This window comes from Schistocerca piceifrons, chromosome 1 (assembly GCF_021461385.2).
Source record: "Schistocerca piceifrons isolate TAMUIC-IGC-003096 chromosome 1, iqSchPice1.1, whole genome shotgun sequence".
Classification (NCBI taxonomy): domain Eukaryota; kingdom Metazoa; phylum Arthropoda; class Insecta; order Orthoptera; family Acrididae; genus Schistocerca; species Schistocerca piceifrons.
In genome coordinates, this window is record NC_060138.1 from 964981707 (window position 1) to 965006110 (window position 24404).

A 24404-nucleotide genomic window follows, 5' to 3' on the forward strand; every position below is an offset into this window, starting at 1 on the left:
TGAAATTCCACCTTTGTTCAGGGGCTACAAATGTGCCATACAATGCTTTATGTCCACATTTTACACTAATATTTTGTTCTTTATGTACTTCTGGCAAAGCATCTAAATCATTCAATATTAACCGCATTTCATCAGTTACAAGCAACTGACTTAATAATTTTACTAGATCATTTGAATCACACATTACTCTAGTACCTGCAGGACCATGGTGGAGTAACTCCAGAATCAAAGCATAATTCAGACAAAATCTCAAACTGACCATGAAACTATTATTGTACTTCTTACTCAGTAACTGGCTTATATTTACTGCATCACCAAGCCTATGATATTCAGTTACAATAATGTTTTGTGTCTCACAGAAGCCGACTAACTGTACTATGTTAGGATTTGGACTGAAAATTTTAAGCATTTTGAGGCCATTGTGAAAGTCATCACTGTAGTTTTCATTGTTTAGCACTGAATAAGCTACACTGAAATTTCTCCAAACTGCATGATAAACTGCCTTAACTGCTCCCAATCCAATAAGTTCTTTCACTTCAATTTCATTTATATCTGAACAATTCAGCCATGGATGGCAGTTATTCATACCTTTCAAGTAAAAGTAACCAGACTCACATTCATAATGGCTGGGATGATAGAAGTATTTAGTAATTAAAACATAACTAACTAAAATTACAGGAATACAAAATGCATACCATTTACATTTCATATTATAACTACAATGTTATCTTTGTTCAGTGAAAATCAAACATTTGCTCACTTAGGGTCATGAGGAAGTTTAAATCCAACCATATCAGCTGTCTCTTTGACAGATCTTTCACCTTTAGAATGATATTGTTCATGAATTTCTTTATAGCGCCGTTGACTTTGAAGGTAACACACATATGTCTGTGCCAAAAAATTCATCTCTTCCCTGGCTTTACATAACTGTAGATCTGTTACCTGAAACTTACGATACTGTTGCAAAATGTATTTCTTCAATAAGGAATCTTGTAAATTACCATCAAAGCTCATGTGGCGCAATTCTGACAAAAGCTGGCGAAGAATCCTTAATCCTGGGCCTCCCATATTAAAAGTTCTTGCCCAATTGTCAGCTATTTAACCTCAGAGCAGACTGTAATTTATTGGTTATGAATTCTGTATCATCAGCTGAATACTTCGGCTCTTCACAATAGTTCCAAAGATCGGATGCCACTAAATCAAGTTTCTTCTGAGGAAACACGTGTATAGCCAAGTCATTAAATATTTCCTTGTACTGAAATGAATTTATCACCCCAAACTCTTCAGTATGTGGAAATATATTTAATATATAACTTACACTTGTATACAGTACTGTCTTTGGATTTGTTTCTACAATTTTATTGAAACTATTACAAAACAGGAGACAGTTTGTAAGCTGTGGACCCCAATTAGCCCACAAGAAATTATTTGTTATCTGTTTAGGGCAGTGGGGCAAATAAACCAGTGTCGTTACAGATGGTTTCAGTTTACGCTTCCCTTCTTCATTCTCTGTAATCAACTGGAAATTTAGATCTCTGAGCAGCTCACACTCTGCAGAATAGAAAACAGGATCATGAATGTACACTTCAGAATTAAAATTGTCTTTCAGTAAAAGTAGCAGGCCTAGTTGATATCTGGATGTCATGCATTCTGCCACATGTCCAAGTCCATAACAAATAATTTCTTTAATTTCAGAGCTGTTCAGCAATTTCAGTCCCTGAAGTAGCACTACTCGAACTGCTGTATAGAAATCTGATTCCTGAATTTCTTCTTTCGCTAATTCTATCCTTCTGTAAATATATTGTAAACATATTGTTGAAATCAACTAGGCAAACTTCAATAATTACTTCTAAGAAAAAAGCTTAGTATCATTAGCATATGTTCTCACCTTATTGCAGATTCTTTATTAATATCAGGAATGCCAGTCAACTGACTGCGTGTTATTGTAGACTCTTTCCTCTGGGCAGACTTGTTTGATCTTTTCTTTGCAGAAACCAGTTTGAAATCACCTTCCAGCATCACTGTGAAATAAAATATTGCAGTATAATCTTCTAAACTAATCATCTTGAACTAAAAGGCTGTAAATAGAAATCAGTTCAGTCTTTGATGAAACTACTTTAACTTGAAAAGAGCTTATTTAGGAACTTTTATTTCTTTTTCTTAATAGTGCACATGAATTATGCATGTCAATCTGTAAACCTCCAAGGTGGTTACACTGGTGAAATGTAACAAGAATGTTATTTTACTTGTGGTGGATCTTGTTGAACTCTGTAGGTGTCATTCAACTGAGGATGTATCCAGTCAGAAATACTTTTACTAAGCTTTATTTTTCTGCCATGGGTGCTTTCAGACTTGTTATCAGCATTCTGTCTGCTCTTAGAGGTTGTTCTAGTGAATAGTGTTTTGTCTTGTTTTGGTCCTTATGCCTCTCTGGGAGGAAACATGAAGATTGTAAGTGTAAACAGCGATCAATAGTGGCACACAAGCATTTCAAAAGATTTTTCATGACAGTTGCAGCTTAAGATCTATGCTTTACACACAACAGTAAATTTAGCTGTGCACTCTGAAGAAACCCAAGTTTGAAATCTGAGCTACAATACTCAAGTTCTCATTTATGTGCCAATTCTCTTCTTAAACAACTTCACTATAATTTGAGTTGCGATCCTTACTCATTCCATTCTGTGTCAAAATACTTGCTATTTTATACTAAAGTATTCACTTTTGTGTGCCTCAGTAGCTCAATGGGCGAGTGTCTAACTACATCTATCAACATAACTTAGACCTCTGTCTATGCTACAGATCATTATCCCACCACAATTAAGATTTTGCATTCACATTCGTTGGCTTCGCCAACTCTCAATCAAACCATTACTTTTGAATCTATCCTATACCTCAGGCTATATTTCACGTACATCAGCTTATATTTAAAACTGCCAGTCTCCTGTTTTCTTCATGTTTGTGTGTGTCCGCTGTCCCATGCCATAACATTACTACACTGCGGGATGAAGCCAACATCAGTTATCAGCAGTTTCAGTGGACCCAATTTACATTTGTAGAAAATGGGCAGCTGCACAGTGGTTAGGAATTCGCATTACACAGTCAGCCCCCTTATAACAGGCTGGATTATCAGTCCTACGTTCAGGGTAAGGCAAGGTATACCACATCTAATACGACTATGCCCAGTACGGCATTTTTGTGTTCAAACCAGTCTTTGGTTAGAGGATAAATTTACCTTCATGTTACAATTATGAGTAACTTAAATTGGAAAGAACAAACAGAAAATGTTGCAGCAAAGGTGAACTAAAGACCATGTTTTACTGTTAATTGGTGATCCCTTAAAGTTGGCAGTTATTGCAGAAACAACTGGTCTTCAGTTATATCTATTTTCAACACCATTTCAACAGACTGTTAAAACCACTAAAAATAATCAGTTTATGAAATCACCATGTTTCAATATTACATAACATTATCAGTATGCCATCCTAGATTTTCCACTGTTTGACAACCTATTTACAGTTTTCTACTTCTGTTATTTCCTGTAACAAATGTAGAAATCGAACAAAGTTGAAAAATTTTGACTCCCACAGTTTCAAGATGTGAGGAATCAAATTATTAGATTAAATAGGCAAATCAAAGAAAATTCAGTCCATCCACCATTCACTGCTTTTCTTGAAAAATGATAAGTGGTTGACTGCCACAGAAAATTGCTAATATTCTCATATTTATCTAATTTTTTGAAATTCTGTTCAAGAATTATGTTTAATTGGGGATCATACCACTATCTGGAGAGTATGAGTAGTCACTGCTAAAAGATGAAAACTGAAGTTGAAGAACTATTTTTTCTCATTAATGTCTCCATTTTCAAGTGCTACAAGCAGTTAAAGGCATGTTACGTAAACACAGGCAGCAAATCAACTGCTTTCAATTTTTATTATAACGATGAATGAACTGTGAAGTTCTGACTTTTCCCCTTACATTGTCTCACAAATTTGTTGTGGCTTCCCCGTTTTTAATCTTTTAAAGAAAATAGAACACTGTACTTCATAAAATACGTTGAGACTAGGGACGGCGCCATTTTGTAATATAACAGATGTCTGAAGGCGACAGTGATATACTACCATATGGAGAAGATGGGGCAAGTCTTGCAGATTGCATGAACACACGTACCATCTAATAGGCCATGCCACACAGAAACAGGTACATTATTGTTTCTGTGGTGTCACAGCCAGACACCACACTTGCTAGGTGGTAGCCTTTAAATCGGCCGCGGTCCATTAGTATACGCCGGACCCGCGTGTCGCCACTGTCAGTGATTGCAGACCGAGCGCCACCACACGGCAGGTCTAGAGAGACTTACTACCACTCACCCCAGTTGTACAGCCGACTTAGCCAGAGATGGATCACTGACAACTACGCTCATTTGCCGAGACGATAGTTAGCATAGCCTTCAGCTACGTCATTTGCTACGACCTAGCAAGGCGCCATAGCATTGGATATTATTTTATATTGTGGTTATAACATGTACTGTCAAGAGAGATGTTCTACAATTGTGGATTAAAGTTAAGTATTATATCATCTACGTACTTTATTTGCTATTATTAATTCCCTTAACTGTTCCAGACCTCGCGCCAGCCTGCGTGACCTTAACGCGTGCCTTTCGGCTTCCTATCATTGTGACTTGGCTGTCTTGCCAAGTCACAACAGTTTCAACAATGCTGTACCAATTCTTATGCCATGTATTTGTTTCTCATTTCTGTTAGCACTGTTATTAAAACAGTATTGATCCTTCTCTCATTTTCTATAATAATGCAATATATCAAATCACACACATTTTATGAATAAAAAATAAATAAGGTTCATTAAAAACAAAACAAAAATTAGCAGAAAATTTACCACAGGTGCTATGGAAAATTCTTAGTTCAGTTTTATACCTGGTTATTAGTAAAAAGTAAAAACACCTATTATAACCAAGACCAAACAAATACCGAAAAATACTGGTTATTCATAACTTATCTGTTTTTTCCATTCCTGCTACCTGAATGTGACCAATCAACCGATCCCTTCTTTTAGTCAAGTTATGCCAACAATTTCTTTTCTCCCTAACTCTACTCAGTACCTCCTCATTGGTTACATGATCTACCCATGTAATTTACAGCATTCTCCTGTGGCATTACATTTTAAAAGCTTCTGTTCTCTTCTTGTAACTGTTTATTGTCCACTTGTCACTTCCATACAAGGCTACGCTCCAGACAAATATCTTAAGAAAATACTTCCTATCACTTAAATCTATATTCAATGTAACAAATTCCTCTTCTTCAGAAACACTTTTCTTGCCATTGACAGTCCCCATCTTATATATTCTCTACACTTCAATCATCAGCAGTTATTTTGTTGCACAAACAGCAAAACTCATCAATTCCTTTTAGTCAAACATTTCTTTACATCTACATCCATACTCCACAAGCCACCTGATGGTGTGTTGCGGAGGGTACCTTGAGCACCACTATCAGTTCTCCCTTCTATTCCAGTCTCGTATTGTTTGTGGAAAGAAAGATTGTCAGTATGCCTCTGTGTGGGCTCTAATCTCTCTGATTTTATCCTCATGGTCTCTTCGTGAGATATACGTAGGAAGGAGCAATATTCTGCTTGACTCCTTGGTAAAAGTATTTTCTCAAAACTTCAACAAAAGCCCATACCGAGCTACTGAGCGTCTCTCTTGCAGAATCTTCCACTGGAGTTTATCTATCATCTCCGTAATGCTTTCGCGATTACTAAATGATCCTGTAACGAAGCGTGCTGCTCTCCGTTGGATCTTCTCTATCAACCCCATCTAGTACGGATTCCACACCAGTGAGCAATATTCAAGCAGTGGCCGAACAAGTGTACTGTAACCTACTTCCCTTGTTTTCGGACCGCATTTCCTTAGGATTCTTCCAATGAATCTCAGTCTGGCAACTGCTTTACCGATGATTAATTTTATATGGTCTTTCCATTTTAAATCACTCCCAATGCCTACTCCCAGATAATTTATGGAGTTAACTGCTTCCCGTTGCTGACCTGCTATACTGTAGCTAAATGATAAAGGATCTTTCTTTCTATGTATTCGCACATTACACTTGTCTACATTGAGATTCAATTGCCATTCTCTGCATCATGCATCAATTCGTTGCAGATCCTCCTGCATTTCAATACAATTTTCCATTGTTACAACCTCTCGATATACTACAGCATCATCTGCAAAAAGCTTCAGTGAACTTCCGATGTTATCTGCAAGGTCATTTATGTATATCGTGAATAGCAAAGGTCCTACGACACTCACCTGCGGCACACCTGAAATCACTCTTACTTCGGAAGACTTCTCTCCATTGAGAATGACATGCTGCGTTCTGTTATCTAGGAACTCTTCAACCCAATCACACAATTGGTCTGATAGTCCATATGCTCTTACTTTGTTCATTAAACGACTGTGGGGAACTGTATCAAATGCCTTGCGGAAATCAAGAAACACGGCATCTACTTGGGAACCTGTGTCTACGGCCCTCTGAGTCTCGTGGACGAATAGCGCAAGCTGGGTTTCACACGATCGTCTTTTTCTAAACCCATGCTGATTCCTACAGAGTAGATTTCTAGTCTACAGAAAAGCCATAATACTCGAACATAATATGTGTTCCAAAATTCTACAACTGATCAACGTTAGAGATATAGGTCTATAGTTCTGCACATATGTTCGGTGTCCCTTTTTGAAAATGGGGATGACCTGTGCCCTTTTCCAAACTTTTGGAATGCTACGCTCTTCTAGAGACCTACAGTACACCGCTGCAAGAAGAGGGGCAAGTTCCTTTGCGTACTCTGTGTAAAATCGAACTGGTATCCCATCAGGTCCAGCGGCCTTTCCTCTTTTGAGCGATTTTAATTGTTTCTCTACCCCTCTGTCGTCTATTTCGATATCTACCATTTTGTCATCTCTGCGACAATCTAGAGAAGGAACTACAATGCAGTCTTCCTCTGTGAAACAGCTTTGGAAAAAGACATTAAGTATTTCGGCCTTTAGTCTGTCATTCTCTGTTTCAGTACCATTTCAGTCACAGTGTGTTTGGACATTTTGTTTTGCTCCACCTACCGCTTTGACATAAGACCAAAATTTCTTAGGATTTTCTGCCAAGTCAGTACATAGACTGTACTTGAGATAAACCTTTTGTGTTGAGCTGTCAAGTACTCTGAAATCTGCTTTTTGTCACTTTTGCTGAACAGAAAAATCTTCCTACCTTTTTTAATATTTCTATTTATGGCTGAAATCACCGATGCTGTAATCGCGTTATGGTCACTGATTCCCTGTTCTGCATTAACTGTTTCAAATAGTTCGGGTCTGTTTTGTCACCAGAAGGTCTAATATGTTATCGCCACGAGTTGGTTCTCTGTTTAACTGCTCAAGGTAGTTTTCAGATAATGCACTTAAAAAAATTTCACTGAATTCTTTGTTCCTGCCACTCATTATAAACGTTTGAGTCTTCCAGTCTATATCTGGTACATTAAAATCTCCACCCAAAACTATAATATGGTCGGGAAATCTACTCGAAATATTTTCCAAATTTTCCTTCAGGTGTTCTACCACAACAGCTGCTGAGCCAGGGGGCCTATAGAGACATCCAATTACCATGTTTGAGCCTGCTTTAACCGTGACCTTCACCCAAATTATTTCACATTTCGGATCTCAGTCAACTTCCTTCGATACTATTACACTTTTTATTGCTATACACACGCCTCCCCCTTCATTGTCCAGCCTGTCTCTGTGGATTACATTTCAATCTAAGATTAGACTTTCATTACTGTTTACATCTTGTTTCAGCCAACTTTCCGTCCCTAGTACTATGTGGGCATTGTGACCGTTTATTAATGAGAGCATCAGCTGATTAATTTGAATACATTCGACTGCCCTTGTTTTACTTTTGTTAATGTTCATCTTATATAATCCTATCAAGACACTGTCCATTTCGTTCAACTGTTCTTCTAAGTCATTTGCTGTCTGACAGATTTATAATGTCATCAGGAAATGTCAAAGTTTTGATTTCTTCTTCCTGAACTTTAATTCCTTCTCTAAATTATTCCTCGATTTCCTTTACTGTGTGCTCAGTGTAACATGGGGGATAGACTGTAACCCTTTCTCACTCCCTTCTCGACCAGTGCTTCCTTTTCATGCCTTTTGCCTCTTATAACTGCCATCCAGTTTCTGTACAAGTTTTGTACCGTGTATTTGACCCCTGCTTCCTTCAGAATTTCAGTGTGTGTATTCCAGATGACACATCTAGCAATGCGTGTGTGGCAACAGATTTAATTCTATTCTTCTTCTTGTCGGTGGCGGTTGGCAGCGTTCAATGCAGTTGCGTGTGCGGCAGCAGCAGCGCGAATGGCGCTAAAGCGCTTATCGCTCGCTTATATAACGTGAAAGACGCGCGGCTACAGCGAGAGCGCTGTGTTAACTCAGCCTCACGCTGGCGCGGCCCATGTTAAAATACCATGTCTCTGTCGACGAAGCTTTCCAATCCAGACACGTTTGGGACACCACTACCACCACGTACAACTGCTACTGTTAACCAGCCATTACCATGAGAAAATGTGTCATTCAAATCAATGCTGAAATTCAATCTGCACCCACAAAACACAGAAGGTCCATCTAGCAAGGCGTGTGCGGCAACAGATTTAATTGTATTCTTCTTCTTGTCGGCGGCGGTCGTTGACATTTCAACATCTTCAATCGTCTTATATACTGTCTGTTTTGAACGGCGTCTCCATCGCCTTCTATACGACATCTTGGCAGCGTTCAATGCAGTTGCGTGTGCGGCAGCAGCAGACAGTATATAAGACGACTGAAGATGTTGAAATGTCAACGACCGCCGCCGACAAGAAGAAGAATACAATTAAATCTGTTGCCGTACACGCCTTGCTAGATGGACCTTCTGTGTTTTGTGGGTGCAGATTGAATTTCAGCATTGATTTGAATGACACATTTTCTCATGGTAATGGCTGGTTAACAGTAGCAGTTGTACGTGGTGGTAGTGGTGTCCCAAACGTGTCTGGATTGGAAAGCTTCGTCGACAGAGACATCATAGCCTACAAAACATATCATGTTACCGAAAATGCTAATAAAGACTTCGGCAAATCATCATATATGTCCCCTTCACCTTTTGTCCTGTATACCCGTAATTAGCTAAAATTAATGTAAATGAAAGTGTATTTATTTGGTGTAAAGGAAAAGGTGTTTGTGAATATATTAAATTCGTTGGAGATTGTACACTGTATTTTCATAAATAAAGTTATTGATTGAGGTGACACATTGATCTGTAGCGTAGCCCGGGCGAACGCGTTATGCAGGAAGTTTTTTTTTCGCAGGGCCCCCCCCCCCCCCCCCCTGCAGCGCATAGAGTTCGCCCGAGCACGTTGCCGCTCCGCACTGCGTTGCGCAAGATGGCGGCGGCGCTTGGCAGCGAGCACGGCCCTTAAAAAGACTAGGGCCGTGCGGCCGGGTTTGCCTATGTATTTTAACATTAGCATTTTCGGTAACATGATATGTTTTGTAGGCTATGATGTCTCTGTCGACGAAGCTTTCCAATCCAGACACGTTTGGGACACCACTACCACCACGTACAACTGCTACTGTTAACCAGCCATTACCATGAGAAAATGTGTCATTCAAATCAATGCTGAAATTCAATCTGCACCCACAAAACACAGAAGGTCCATCTAGCAAGGCGTGTACGGCAACAGATTTAATTGTATTCTTCTTCTTGTCGGCGGCGGTCGTTGACATTTCAACATCTTCAATCGTCTTATATACTGTCTGCTGCTGCTGCCGCACACGCAACTGCATTGAACGCTGCCAAGATGTCGTATAGAAGGCGATGGAGACACCGTTCAAAACAGACAGTATATAAGACGATTGAAGATGTTGAAATGTCAACGACCGCCGCCGACAAGAAGAAGAATACAATTAAATCTGTTGCCGCACACGCCTTGCTAGATGGACCTTCTGTGTTTTGTGGGTGCAGATTGAATTTCAGCATTGATTTGAATGACACATTTTCTCATGGTAATGGCTGGTTAACAGTAGCAGTTGTATGTGGTGGTAGTGGTGTCCCAAACGTGTCTGGATTGGAAAGCTTCGTCGACAGAGACATCATAGCCTACAAAACATATCATGTTACCGAAAATGCTAATAAAGACTTCGGCAAATCATCATGTCTGCTTGTGTCTGTATATGTGTGGATGGATATGTGTGTGTGTGTGTGTGTGTGTGTGTGTGTGTGTGTGTGCGCGAGTGTATACCCGTCCCTTTTTTCCCCCTAAGGTAAGTCTTTCCGCTCCTGGGATTGGAATGACTCCTTACCCTCTCCCTTAAAACCCACATCCTTTCGTCTTTTCCCTCTCCTTCCCTCTTTCCTGATGAGGCAACAGTTTGTTGCGAAAGCTTGAATTTTGTGTGTATGTTTGTGTTTGTTTGTGTGTCTGTCGACCTGCCAGCACTTTCATTTGGTAAGTCACATCATCTTTGTTTTTAGGTATATATTTCCTACGTGGAATGTTTCCCTTTGTATTTACAATCTCATACTTAACAATATTATGAAAAGGATAGATTGCTACCGCCATATAAAGGAGATGTTGAATCGCAGACAGGCATGACACAAAGACTGCTATTGATTTGAACTTTTGGCCAAAAGGCTTCCTTCCAAAGTGAAAAAAAAAAAACACACACACACGGCTGCTGTGTCCGCTCACCATGTCCAAATTGCTGTTGCAGTCCAGTCACAGCAGCCAGACACAGTGGTCACGTGTATGGGAATGTGCATGCGTTTTCTACTTCACAAGAAAGCCTTCTTGTCATAAGCTTAAATGTATAGCAGTTTTTTCATTGTGCCTGTCTGTGATTCAACGTCTCTATATGGCGAGTAGCAATATATTCTTTTCATAACATTGTTGTTATTCCATCTTGGACATTCCATTGTTTGATTAACCCTGAACTCACCTGACCAGAACTCCTACCTCTGAACTTCACCAATCCCCATTATATCTAATTTCCACCTCTCCACTCCCCTTTTCAATTTTCTAACATACCTCCCCAATGAAGGGATCCAATATTCCAAACTTTCCTGCCCATAGATTGCCAGTATTTTTTTTTTTTTTTCCTAATGTCCTCCAGTGCAGTCCTCACCCAGAAATACGAATGGGAATTATTTTACCACCAGAACACTTGACCCAGGAGGATGCCGCCATCATCATTTAACCATACAGTAGAGCTGCATCCCCTTGGGATTGTTCATGGAGGGGAGGGGGGGGGGGGGGTGTTATTACAGTGCAGTATTTATTTGAGCTGGCTATCAGAAGGGGAGAAGCAGCAGCTATACCACAGTGCAGTAACAGAGAGACTACAGTTGTATTAAGGAACTTTTGTTAGTTTATTAGATAAATGTGACTGAAACAGAAAGTCTGCAATATGTGGTACTATCTACACGTGTACTGGCCAGATCACCATACAGTGTGTGATGCAGAGTATGTATAATAAAGATTCATTTTACCACTTCCTATGTGGATTGGTATGCAGATATGCAGTTGTCAGTATCTCTCTATATAAGTTTGAATATAAATTTGCTGTTGTAATTATCTCAAATGCATGCTGAAGGAAGTATTGTGTTTCTAGATTTGTTTCAAAAGTGGGTATTTCTATGACATGCTCACAGTGGCAAAACGAACCCAAGGCATGCAGTTGTTCTTTGAATCTTCTCAATCTGTTCCAACTTGGTACAGGTCCCAACAAGTTAACAAATATACAAGAATTAATCTAACTAGTTTTTTTAAGCAACCTCTTTCATGTAGAAATTACACTTCCTTAAGATGCTTCTAATAACTCTCACTGTATAGCTCATGCCTTTTTTCAGCTGGGCACAGAAACACCAAAAACACATTACCACGCCTAATTCGGTGTAGGTAAGCTGTTTGTGTTCAAAACAGCTTCCAGTCATTTCAGAAAAGATAATACAGACCTTGCATGGTTTTCAGGGGAATCTTATGCCACTGTTACTGCAAAATATTGGCAAGTTTAGATAATGATGATATAATGTGAATAATGATCACGTACCATTCTGTGCAAGGTACACACAAAGGATCAATGATATTGAGATCTGGTAACTGTGATGGCTGGGAAAATACGACAGTTCATCCTCAGGGTCGCAAAACCAGTCCTGGATTATGAAAACTGTGTGAACAGGGGTCCTTTTATCTTGGAACACTGCATCACCGTCAGGAAACAAACATTGTACCAGGACCTGATCACCCAAAATGGTCACATAATACTTGGCAGTATTGCAACCTCTCAGAGTAACTGTGGGGCCCATACAATACCACGATACAGCTGCCCAAATCATTACTGAAACCCCACCCCGATTCACTCGGCCAGCTGTTGGAAACGGTGTGAACCAAGACTACCTGACCAAATGCCTTTCTTCCACTGCTCCACAGACCAGGTTTTGTGGCTTTGGTATGTTTCACTGTTAAGGACATTTGCATCACTGATGAGCGGTTTTGGAATTCCAGGGATTTTTTTACCTTATGCTGACAGGGTTTGCAAGTGCGACGTTCAGTTCTGCTGTGATGTCGCTCCCCTATTTTCGTCACAATCCTCTTCATGACCACCTGTCACAATCACTCAACACACACTTTCATCCACATTGTGACTTAATGGATGCTGTTTTCCCTGTGTGCAGTAAAAATCTTTGTTACGGAGCCTCTTGAAACCCCCAAACACATTGTCTACCTTGGTTACCACCATATGAGCACCAACAGTTTGCCAATGGTGAGTGCACTTGGCTCGAACATAATGCACTGACAATACACAGAATACTTTTTTGATAATGACTAATGCTTGCAAAGTATTGAGGACATTACACAGTTGCTGTCCATGGTCATATAACAGCAGTATAACCTGGAGGATTGGCTATCATCTGCATTTATGTTCAAGCATGCATCTCTCTGGTGTTTCCATATTTTAGTTCAGGCCACACTTTCAACTGACTCCAGTTATGTAGTCAAACACTATTGAATCTTTTCATCCTTTTGTACCTGAAGTTTAAATGTTGGCAGTTGTGATTACTGAGAAGTTGACTGAGCAAACCCAATGTGTTGTTGTTGTACTTTTGAAAAGTTCAACACTAGGTTGCTACTCTGTTGAAAGAGATAATGCAGTCATACACGGTGTCTCAATCAGTTCGTTTTAGGTTCCGTAGATCATATGTATGATTAATTGTAATGATGTGACATATGCTGTTTTACATTCACATTATCAAGTTTTTTAATTGTTGTTTATACAGATGTGAGTAATTCCTAGCCACCACCTTTTACATATTACAAAAAAATGGACGTCATTCCACAGAGGTGTTATCAGGGAGAGACTTTTTCAGTTTGTTTTCAAATTTAACTTTAATGTCTGTCAGCTACTTCACAGTCTGTCAGATATTTTATATCACCAAGCAGGTGATCAAAACTTTTGGTTGCAACATAGTGCATCCCTTTTAGTGCTAAAGAGAACCTCAATGTGGAGTAATAAATATCATTTTTCTTTTGGTATTGCAATTATGTCCATCATTGTTCCTTTTAGGCTGCAGTTGATTATTCACAACTAACTTCAGGATGATGATCATGAGTGAGCATCACAGATTATTCTTCACAGCCTGTTTCTGAGCAACAAAGACTTACTTTCTGAAAGAAATGACTTTCCTCCAGTACATTACTCCACATACATTACTGAATGAAATTACAGAAATATGTCAAGTTATTGAACTCTCACTCCCAGAGATTTGCCATGATTTAAAGTGCAATTGTGGATGAGCTGTTTCAAGGGTTCCAAAGTGTGCTTTTTCCAGTTTAAATTCTCATCAATATGTACACCAAAACATTTTGAAGCTTCTGCCCTATTTATTATTTCCTCGCCGTGTATTACATGTATCATTGTTGCAGTATCTCTAGATGTGCATGAATGAATATGTTGGTATATTTTTGAAAGTGAGAGTGACACCACTGACAGAAAACCATTCAATAATGCCTTACTTTTAAGAAAATTATTTACAATTTCCTCTGTTGCTGTATGTCTGTTTAGACAGATTGTAGTACTAGTTTCATCTGCAGAAAGAACTAATTCTGCTTGTTGTATACTAGATGAAATGTCATTTACATATATGAGAAACAATACTGGGCCTAATCAAACAATGGAAAGTCCAGACTGGAACAACAACAATATTTTGAAAATGACAGAATGCTACTCACTGCAAAGACGACACATTGAGTTGCAGTCAGTCAAAATAAAAACTTTTACACATTGAGCTTTCAGCCAAAACAACCTTCAAGAAAGAAACGACATGCACACATTCACACAAGAAGTCTGGGCAGAGAGAGCGGTAATGTGTACCTGCTTGTGTGAATGTGTGCGTTTTCTTTTCTGTAGAAGGCTTTAGTCTTTTTGCTGTACCTCTCTGCAACTCATCATCTTTACAGTGAGTACCAATCTTTCTTTTTCATAATATTGTTTATAATAGACCTAAGAGAGATCCTTGTGGAATACCCAGAAATGATAACACCCCCCCCCCCCCCTCCTCAACCAGTCACACAAACACAGAAATTGAGGCCAAGGTCAGGGCAGTGAGAGTCGTCACTGTTTGACCTTGTTGTAGGACATCACAATAGTTGAAAATGGGGACTACTAGTCTTAAAACAATATTTTTTTCCCAGTGCTTAGAAAAAATCTTTTTGTGTTCTTATGTGTCAAAAGTTTAGGTGGAAAATACAAACAATCAGACAACATTAATAAGTTGGTTTGCAACATGTACACTTAATAACTGAGGTGAAAACTTGAATGCTGTAGTATTATGAAAAGGATAGAGTGCTACTCATCACGTAGAGTAGACATTGAGTCACAGACAGGCAAGGCAAAGACAATGCTAAACATTAAGCTTCCAGCCAAAAGGCATTCTTCTGAGGTAGGAAACACACATTCAACAAGCATAAACCACTCACCCACATGACCATTGTCTCTAGCCACTGTGGCCAGAGACAGTGGTGGTATGTGTGAGCTGTGAATGTGTGCGCATTTTCCACTTCATTAGAAGGCCTTTTGGCTGAAAGCCTAAATGTATAGCAGTCTTTAGGTTCTGCCAACCTGTGGTGACTAGCAATCTATCCTTATCATAAAACTGTTGTTATTTCATCCTGGCCTTTCCAGTGTCTGAAATGCTTTAGGCTCTTCCATGATGCTGAGTTATATATGATTAGGCTAATGTTCTTGATAAAAACAAATAATCTTGGATGTTGATACAATCGAATAAGACACAGAGGGTACTAATGCTTAGCAGTGTAGTGCTATGACAGTCTATTTTTCTCACTGTATTCTTGCATATTAAGCTTGATAAGTCTGCAGATTCACTGAGTATGGGGATGAAGCACCGAGTGCAATTGCTGAAAAAGACACACAAGCCAATAAGAGTTGCAGGTCATGTGAATTTAGCATCCTCTGGTAGCGTGTGTGTGTCGTGACTGCTGCCCCCCCCCCCCCCCCCCCCCCCCAATTACAAACAGTAGTCAGCGGAACAGTGAGTTCACCAGCAGCGCAATGGCAGGAGACCGAAACTTGCCGTCTCTCGTGTAACTGTGTGTGTTGCATCAGGTGCGAATGGTGAAGATGCCATGGACACCGCAGACCCTTATAAAATATGGAGTGACAAACATCTACTAAGACACAGAAATATTGTTTTTTTCTGCAATTTAAGTGTTTATTAAGTACCAGATAACCCAGCAATTCTTCGCAGTTGCAAAATATGTATGGGAATTGTATATACATCCTAAATTCCTTGCCCCTGCCCTCTATGCCCACCCTTTTATCCCCCTCTCTCTCTCCATGCAACCCCTCTCCTTCCTCTCTCTATCCATTTCTGTCCAAGTGTTCAGTAGCTCCATACATCTCCTCCCCCCTCTGTATGTCCATTTTCATCTGAATATTCAGTAGAGTATCATGTAAAAATTTGAAGTAAATTGATCAAGAACTTTTCGAGATTTGTGGTACCTACGTTTCCCCTTTAGGTATTCATATACATGTATATAATATTACAAAAATATACTGCCTATATCTATCCAAACATTCAACAGAGTGTCAAGTAAAAATTTGTAGTACATTGATCAAAACATAGTGACAATTTCGGTAACATTTCCCCTTTACATAATACGTATGTATTTATACATACAACTGTCACACTAATTTTTTTTTGTTTATTTTTTTTTAAAGCATCTGACAGCACAGTTGTCAAACTGGATGCAAATATTGTTTTATTTTCTTTTTTGTACCAAAAATATCATTACCATCCACAATTATGAAGCAACAACAAAAATCAGTCAAGCCATTCTACAGTGAAGATTTTCACAACTGATATTAATTTCTGGCTTTTCTGGTAGTTTTCCAAAAAGATCCTTTCATACAAACCTTGTCCTGACAATCAGGAACACAACAAAGACAGAAATCAACCAAATCTATTGAGACATTCTTAATTGATAATATTTCACACATGTGCCAGTAGATGTTAATTTCTGACTTTTCCGTTGGATTTTCCGAAAAAAATTTTTGACACAAATCTTGTCCTGGCAAAAAAAAAAAAAAAAAATTTTGGTTAAGAAATTCCCAGGTGATGATTTTTAACACATGCGGCAACTGATTTTTATTTATATAGTTTACATCAAGATCTCCAACAGATGAACAGAAATGGACTCATGTAGTAAAAGAAATCCTGCAAGGACTCTCCAGAAATGTCCTAACAATCTGTGTGTCCAAAAGAAAAGCTTTAAATGCAGGGACATGAAGTCTTAGTCTCATACTGATCTGTCGATTTTTATACGGTAATCTCGTCTCCCCCCCCCCCCCCCTCTGCTCCCCTTTTGGTAGATCTGTACCAAATAAAACAGGACACTTACCAACAATCAAAAGAGAAAAATGTATTCTTGGAAGGCAACATAAACTCTGCTCAAAAATGACAACTGCATTTTTGTACGTAAGTGATGAATTAAAGTAACTAACTGAACACAAAGCCAGTTATAAAGTCCAATGGCCTAGCCTCAAATCAATGCAAGTTTCATCCAACCTTGAACAGTTGTGTTCAGAAAATGTCCAAACATCTACTCATTTACACTGAATTCTACCATGTTAGAAATCCAGTGAATATGAATCTATGCACATGAAATAAAGAAAGGTCAAACAAGACACTAGGAGACACTGAAGTACCTCCTGTATTACTGAAATGAAAACAGGAATTAAGCACTAGACGGTGGTCTTGTAATCAATTTCTATGAAATGAAAAATATTACATATGATTACCATAACGCTATTAGGCCCATGTTCCAGAGAAAGTACATGCACAGTCAGCCATATGAACTATGTGATTCTTCTGACACTTTTTTTTTTTTCAACTAGGGACTGGCATCACAGGTGAAAGACTAGAAATTAAAAATGGAGATCAGCTGATCAGGGGATGATCAGCTTTTATTCAGTATATACACAGATGCTGAAAGAAGCAAATTCCACATTACATTTATTAAATGACCATACTTTTAAAAATCTTGATGCTTCCTGGTCCTTGGGGAGAAAGCTGTGTCCATTATGTACAGTTGAGTTAAGGACTTCAAACACAGATGAGAAAAGTATGCAATACAGACAGATACTTCTAATTTTCAAAACACGAACACATATAATGAGGATGACAAGGACACATTTAGTCCTGTCAACAAAAACCGAAAAAGGCTGATTAGGGGAAAAAATTTGTTTACTCACAAATTTTTGTACAGTTGTAGGAGGAAGTGCCACCCACAAACAGCACACTAAATATCCAGACTGGTGGGGGTAGGGGTAGGAATAAGATGGAGGGGGTGTGCATTTGGATATCACTTTTTTTAATAAATCAAAAGCCGCAGCTTCTCACAAAAATGTTTTGCAGTAAAAAAAAAATTAAACTGCATTAAATTTTGTACAAAAAATGTTCTATTCACATTTTCTCTGTGACCAATAGTTTCCATATTGCAGGGGATGGGAGAAATTTCAGACTGTTGTTTTAATGTCTTAATGGAATTGGCCAACTTGTACAAATACCTGGGTGTAACATTTTGTAGGGATGTGAAATGGCATGATCACATAGGGCCAGTCATGGTAAAGCAGGTGGCAGACTGTGGTTCATTGGTAGAATACTGGGGAAATGCAATCAATCAACAAAAGAGATTGTTTACAAATCACTCTTTCAACTGGTTCTAGAATATTGCTCAAACGTGTGGGACCTGTACCAGATAGGACTCACGGGGGATATCGAATGTATACAGAGAGCAGCATGAATGCTCACAGGTTTGTTTAATCCATGGGAGAGTGTCGCAGAGATACTGAAGGAACTGAACTGGAAGACTCTTGAATATAGACGTAAACTATCCCGAGAAATTCTATTAACAAAGTTTCATGAACTGGCTTTAAGTGATTACTCTAGCAATATACTACAACCCCCTACATATCACCCACACAGGGATCATGAGGATAAGATTAGAATAATTACTGCACACACAGAGGCATTCAAATAATCATTCTTCCCATACTCCACATGTGAATGGAGCAGGAAGAAACCCTAATAACGGGTACAATGGGACGAACCCTCTGCCACGCACCTCACGGCGGTTTGCAGAGTATACATGTAGATGTAGAATGGTTTAAAATTAATCTTTATTGTTAAATGATGTGGCTTAACAACAAATATTAAATGGTGTACCACATCTAAGTACTGCAGTACGTACTAAGAGACAAACTGTGCTCCGCAGGCGTAATTGTCAGGAAGGGGTGGGAGTAGACGTGTGAGGAGAGGTAGGTCGTCAACTTCTCTCCTTCATAGGTCTGCAAATTGAAGAACAAACAGGCAAGTCCTCCGCACTCACTCTATTCCATTATGTAACAAGAAGCAACAATTGGGCATTTCACAAAGTTATACCAACCTACTGCAGCTCACCTCATGAATCACTGGTAATACAATGAGCAGACACACATGGGGTGTGTTTATTTTCCACAAAGGGTGTTAATACTACATGAAATATTTATATAAGATACTAATAATACTAACACCAGAAACACATTTGACAGGTTCCATGTAAATCTCTGCACATACTTCTACACTGCTTGAGGGAAACTGACACCTAGTCATCCTGTATGACAATTGTACTGTTCTTGCAGGAAAGGGAACTTCCTCCACTACAGGTGCCACTCGCTTTTCAGTTTGCTGACAAACTGTAGCACTCTCCAGTTCTCTTATTTGAGTAGACAAAATAACTCCAATGAGCTCATGTTTACATAGTGGAGTTATTTTTGGGTTATTAAATGAGCACTCATTTTCAGTTGTTAAGTGAGCTTTAACGTAAAATGTGTTTTATTAGCAGTCGCTGAAAAGTGTTTAAGTTATAAATGTGATTTTGTCAGTGACATATTTAGTACTGGTGGGAATACTATTGGATCAGTAAATGTAGCTCCTTGTCATGTCTAACATTGACAGTGTGTAGCAAAGCTGTGTAATTGTGTTGTACTCACTTGGTAGTGAATTAATGAATGACCAGAAAGCTACTGCACTTCTCTATCACCATTGTGTTACTGGTAGAGTGCATAAATCTCTTCCATTCAGAATTGCTGGGACTTGTAAGACAGGTTACACTGAATGGAGCCACTTAATCACACATCCGTAGTATATCTTGGAAGGCGGATTTGAATACCTCTGATGTAACGAGAGAGAGAATATTCAAGACTAAAACAATAATATGCAAAATGCATTTCTTGACTTATGTTGAAATACATGAAGTTTCGTAACATCTTGGTGATCTACTTCTGTTGTGAAGGGTGCCAATTCAATCCTCTGGGCCTCTTCAGATGTTGGGTAAGCTGAGGCTGGGGTGATGCATTTGACACTCCTTATGTTGTGAAAACATTTCCAACCATTGACAGCAGAGACAATGAATCTGATAATGTCAAATAAATATTGAACCACGGTATACTTGGGGCATGCTTTTCAGTGTGATAGACAGTTGACAGCTCTAGCTGTTTAGTTTTTTCACATAAACACTCACTGAAAAACTGCAAATAAGCACTCTCTTAATACGCTGAAAGTAACTTCATCAGATAAACACAAGCCCAGAGAAGTTATTTTGTCTATTTAGATAGGAGAAATGGACTAGAAATGCTTGGGAGGTACAATCAGTCTGTAAATTGAAAACCAAACAGTGCTCACAGTGGGGAAAGTCATATTTCACGGAAGAAGACTACAACTGCCATATAGGATGACTAAGAATCAATTTCTCCTCTAGCAGTGTACAACAGTGTGCAGAGATTTATGTAGATTCTGTCCACATGCCTATGTTTTATTAATGTTATTGCTAAATCATATCTGTATATGTTAACGCACTTTGGGAAAATTAACAGCCCCCAGGCTTTTCCAAGCACCATAGCCAGTGGTTCATAAGTCGAGCTGCGGAAGGGTCAATATAACTTTGAGAAACACATTGTAGTTGCTTCTTGTGAAATGGTGGGGGTAGAGACAGTGGTGAATAACATGCTCGCTCTTCAGTTTGCAAACCTATGATGGAGTGAAATGCATTACAGCAATCCGGTGAGCTACCTACCCTCATATTTTTATTCTCCAACCCCCCCCCCCCTCCCCCCACCCTTCACTCTGTTACATCCCCTGGACACAATTTAGCTCTCAATGAGGCTCTATTGCACTTAGATGTGATACACACATTTAGTATTTGTTCTTAACCCACTACATTCAACAATAAACATTAATTTTAAATCATGATAATGATGAGGTCCCATACTCCGAGGAGTGTAACGGGCGATGCGAGAGACCCTCACCCCTGACTAGCCAAGGTCCTAGTGGAGGTTGTTTGCCATTGCCTTCCTCCGACCATAATAGGGATGGAAGATGATGATGATAATGATGATGATGACACAACACCACCCAGTCATCTCATGGCAGGGAAAATCCCTGACCCCGCCGTGAATCGAACCCAGGACCCTGTGCGCGGGAAGTCAGCACGCTACCACAAGACGACATAAAAAACTAATTTTCTGTGATTTTTACATCCCCTATAATGTGGAAAGTATTAATCCTACAGAAAAAAATGAATAGGGCCTTTTTGTATGAAATTTAATGTAGTTTAATTTTGTACTGGGAAACATTTTTGCTGGTTCAGTGTGCGAGTTATCAACAAAAATATTAAAATGTGATCTTAAAACACCCCCTCACCTTTCACCCCATGGGTCAGGATTTTTAGTATGCCATTTGCGATACTCCCTCCTACCATTGTACAAAAATTTGCAACTACATTAATTTTTCCCCCTAGTCTTCCTTCACTGTCTGGCTTAATTTCACTGTTTATGAGGACAAACTCTTAAACCCACATAGCTGTGCATGGCACTTTCAGGATTTGGTCAGGTGCACCAGCCCTGGATCTTTTACACTATAGTACTTGAATAAAGCAAATAAGTAAGTGTTGTACGAGGTTAAGAAAATGTCAACTTGACAACAACACACTTCCTTGGGGAACAGACATATCTGTCAAGATGAATAGAAGTATGTAATAACATCCTTTACTTGTTCCACATCCCTAAAGGTTATCCTCCTTGATGTAACTTAGAGAATATGATGAACAAATTAATTTAAGATTTTAGAAAGTATAGATATGTACAAGGAAGTGGGAGGGCCGGGGAAGAGGGGACACCAAATCCCACATGATGTAATTTTTCGTAAATTGATCCTATGACATCCCTCTATATGTTTCACACTTTTAAAAGGTGGAACAGCCACACAGAAAAAAAAAACTCACAGACTTCATGCAGGTCACTGTTGAAGGGTCTCTGAATTCCAACTCTGCTACTCTTATACATACACTGCCTTTTGGGATTTGCGTTTAACAACATGGAATCACTCAAAAGGAACCACCACAATCACTCAATTAATACTAGACAGAGAATGATTTCACTTTGATAACACTTCTTTAACCAATGAAAAAAATGTGCTCTCTTAACTTTTCATTTGTTAAAGATTTCCAGCAGAACTGTAAGATTTGAGTGATAATCACAGATTTTCCAATTCAAAGTAGGAGGGCTTCCTTAAGGAACAGTGATTTTAGTCTGTAAAGAAACTCCTTGCAGTAGTTTAGAACCTTGCACTGCAACATTTTTTTACACATTTTTAAAGTTTTCTTATCAGGTTTTTGTAATCTATATAGTGACTCATTCTATGACAAAATGGCTTTGTCTTGCATTGTCACAAGGAACCTGATGATTTAAAATTAGAAAGAGAAATTAGTAGCCTACTGCAAGTTTACTGCTTGGGTTAAACATGCTTCTCATATTTAAATTTTGTCCCAAAACAGGAATTGTGTCCTTATTTCATGTTGTTTATGGTTCTCTTCTAAACATATAACACCCATTAAATCAAAGTTCTCCTCCTTTGTTTCTCTATAGAGGCTCTCCTATCAAACAGAATCTTATACAAAAAAGGGCAAACTGTAGGCAGAATGTCTCGACCACAGTCAAACAAAATTTTTCAGTGAGAAATCTTGTCTTTTTTCCCCAGTGAAATAAATTGATTTCTTTTGCAATATTCCTTAAGCCATGCCTAACCCATTTACTTTTCTACATCTTCCATCTTATTACCTTTAAACCTGTGTCATGTTTTCAACCTTTTCTAAGGAAATTGGTAGAGATTTTACAACACAGTTGTCAGACAAGTGCAAACACTATGATCGGACCTCATATGCTACCGCAATCAGATCACTGAAAACAATGCCAACCTCAATTCTGGCAGCCATAGTAAAAGAGACTGTAACAGATTTAACGGAGTAGCTCCTCCAAATACTGTCAGAAGTGGATAAGGGAAATTTCAGAAGTATGGTTGGAATTGACTTCAGTTGCTCTCTAGCAATAATTCATTTTACTGTTCCACCACGTTAATAAGTAACTTGGTGTTTTCAAATTTGCAAATACTTAATCATGCTGATGTGATAGAGTGAAGTAGTTGTTATATGTAAATGTGAATTGTTTCAGCATTGAACCTGTATTTTTTATTAAAATTGAAGTTTTCAGCACAGGCAGGTAGAGAGAGCGATTGCTTCTTTAACATACAAAGATTAAGCCACATGTTCTGGGTATCTCTTTTTATTTCTAGCATTGTACTTTATAATTGTGAACGCTACTCATGCCAGACTGTGACCAGTATTTGGCGAATATTTTCCAAACTACAGCACGGAAAATAACAATAATCTGGCAGAGTAATTAAAAAAAAAGATATATTATCAATCGTTTGCAGATCAAAACTTAGACACGTTTAAGGTGGCGTATAGTTCGCCCGAATATCCACATCCAAAAGTTAGAACAATCTGTGTAAATTTCATGTTACTTTTATCTTCTGTTTGTAACAACAATGCTAATGTTACTGCTATTTATTGTGTTAATCGTCCTTAAGGCTTGTAAGTAAATTACATGCATCTGACAATTTGTGGACTTTGTTCAGAACATTATTAATCTAGGCTGCCGGCACTACATAATGAATTATGAGGAGAGATCATCTCACTGTTCTAATTACACGCGACCACGAGCAAATTCTGCACATGCTCATTTTTTTGGCATAATGAAATTAACAAAATAAACACGTACTTGAGAGTCTGTAATTCCATACTTCCTAAACGATAGTGTATCCCAAGTGGCTAGTTAACACTGCATCGCGAAACGCATGATGATTACATAATCCAAAAAGCAGAGTATTACCAAATTACTGGCACTGTGCCTAGGATCACGGAGAAGTCTTGTCAGGCCTATACAACCGTGAATGTTTTCAGATAACTCATCTTCTGCGTCTGCCAATAAATTAGACTTAACATTCTGTACTCACCCTTGCCGCTTTGTGTACGATTTCGTAATCAGTGGCCGCGAAGTTCTTTGCTTGTCTTTTGATCGGCGAGAACCTTCACTGCCAGTTACTTTTATATTAACCGTATTTCTCCGTTACTTGCTCGCGCAGCAAATTTCTAGAAGTTTTTGCTTCGAAGGGATTACTGAGACTGGTGTTTTATCCAGTTCCATGCATAATCATTGAAGAGTTCGTAATTTCGTATAATTAAAATTTCAAGCATTGATTACCATGGCGTTTTAATGGGGTGGCATCGACATCCGTTAGTACGGTTTATAGGTTCAAACATTTCTTTAAGAGAACTTGCCCAGTTTTCCTGGTTGTAGAAGGAACAACAAAACACCCGGACTAAAGCGTTACATTATATGCATATTTTTCAGTTAAAGTAAGTCGCATAACAAC

The 24404-nt window shown here is 38.7% G+C and overlaps 1 protein-coding gene across 3 annotated transcripts; it reads right to left on the reverse strand.

Annotated features, from left to right (window-relative positions):
- Window positions 1-950: 950 nt before the first annotated feature.
- On the reverse strand, window positions 951-24127 carry LOC124747842 (SRR1-like protein). Of its 3 annotated transcripts, none has more exons than XM_047248969.1 (3): window positions 23985-24127; window positions 1889-2021; window positions 951-1790 (listed from the first exon to the last, which is right to left on the reverse strand). In XM_047248969.1, exons 2-3 carry the CDS (start codon window positions 2017-2019, stop codon window positions 1091-1093), a joined length of 831 nt encoding a protein of 276 aa, XP_047104925.1. In that variant the 5' UTR covers window positions 2020-2021; window positions 23985-24127; the 3' UTR covers window positions 951-1090. The 3 variants fall into 3 exon arrangements, with proteins under 3 accessions (XP_047104925.1, XP_047104939.1, XP_047104915.1); XM_047248983.1 differs by having other exon boundaries at window positions 23861-23985; XM_047248959.1 differs by lacking the exon at window positions 23985-24127 and adding an exon at window positions 23750-23882.
- Between the last annotated feature and the right edge of the window lie 277 nt (window positions 24128-24404).

Coding starts and splice junctions, on each gene's coding strand:
- LOC124747842 (XM_047248959.1), bottom strand. Junction 1,791..1,888: donor AATAAAGAATCTGCAATAAG/GTGAGAACATAT, acceptor ATATATTTACAG/AAGGATAGAATTAGCGAAAG.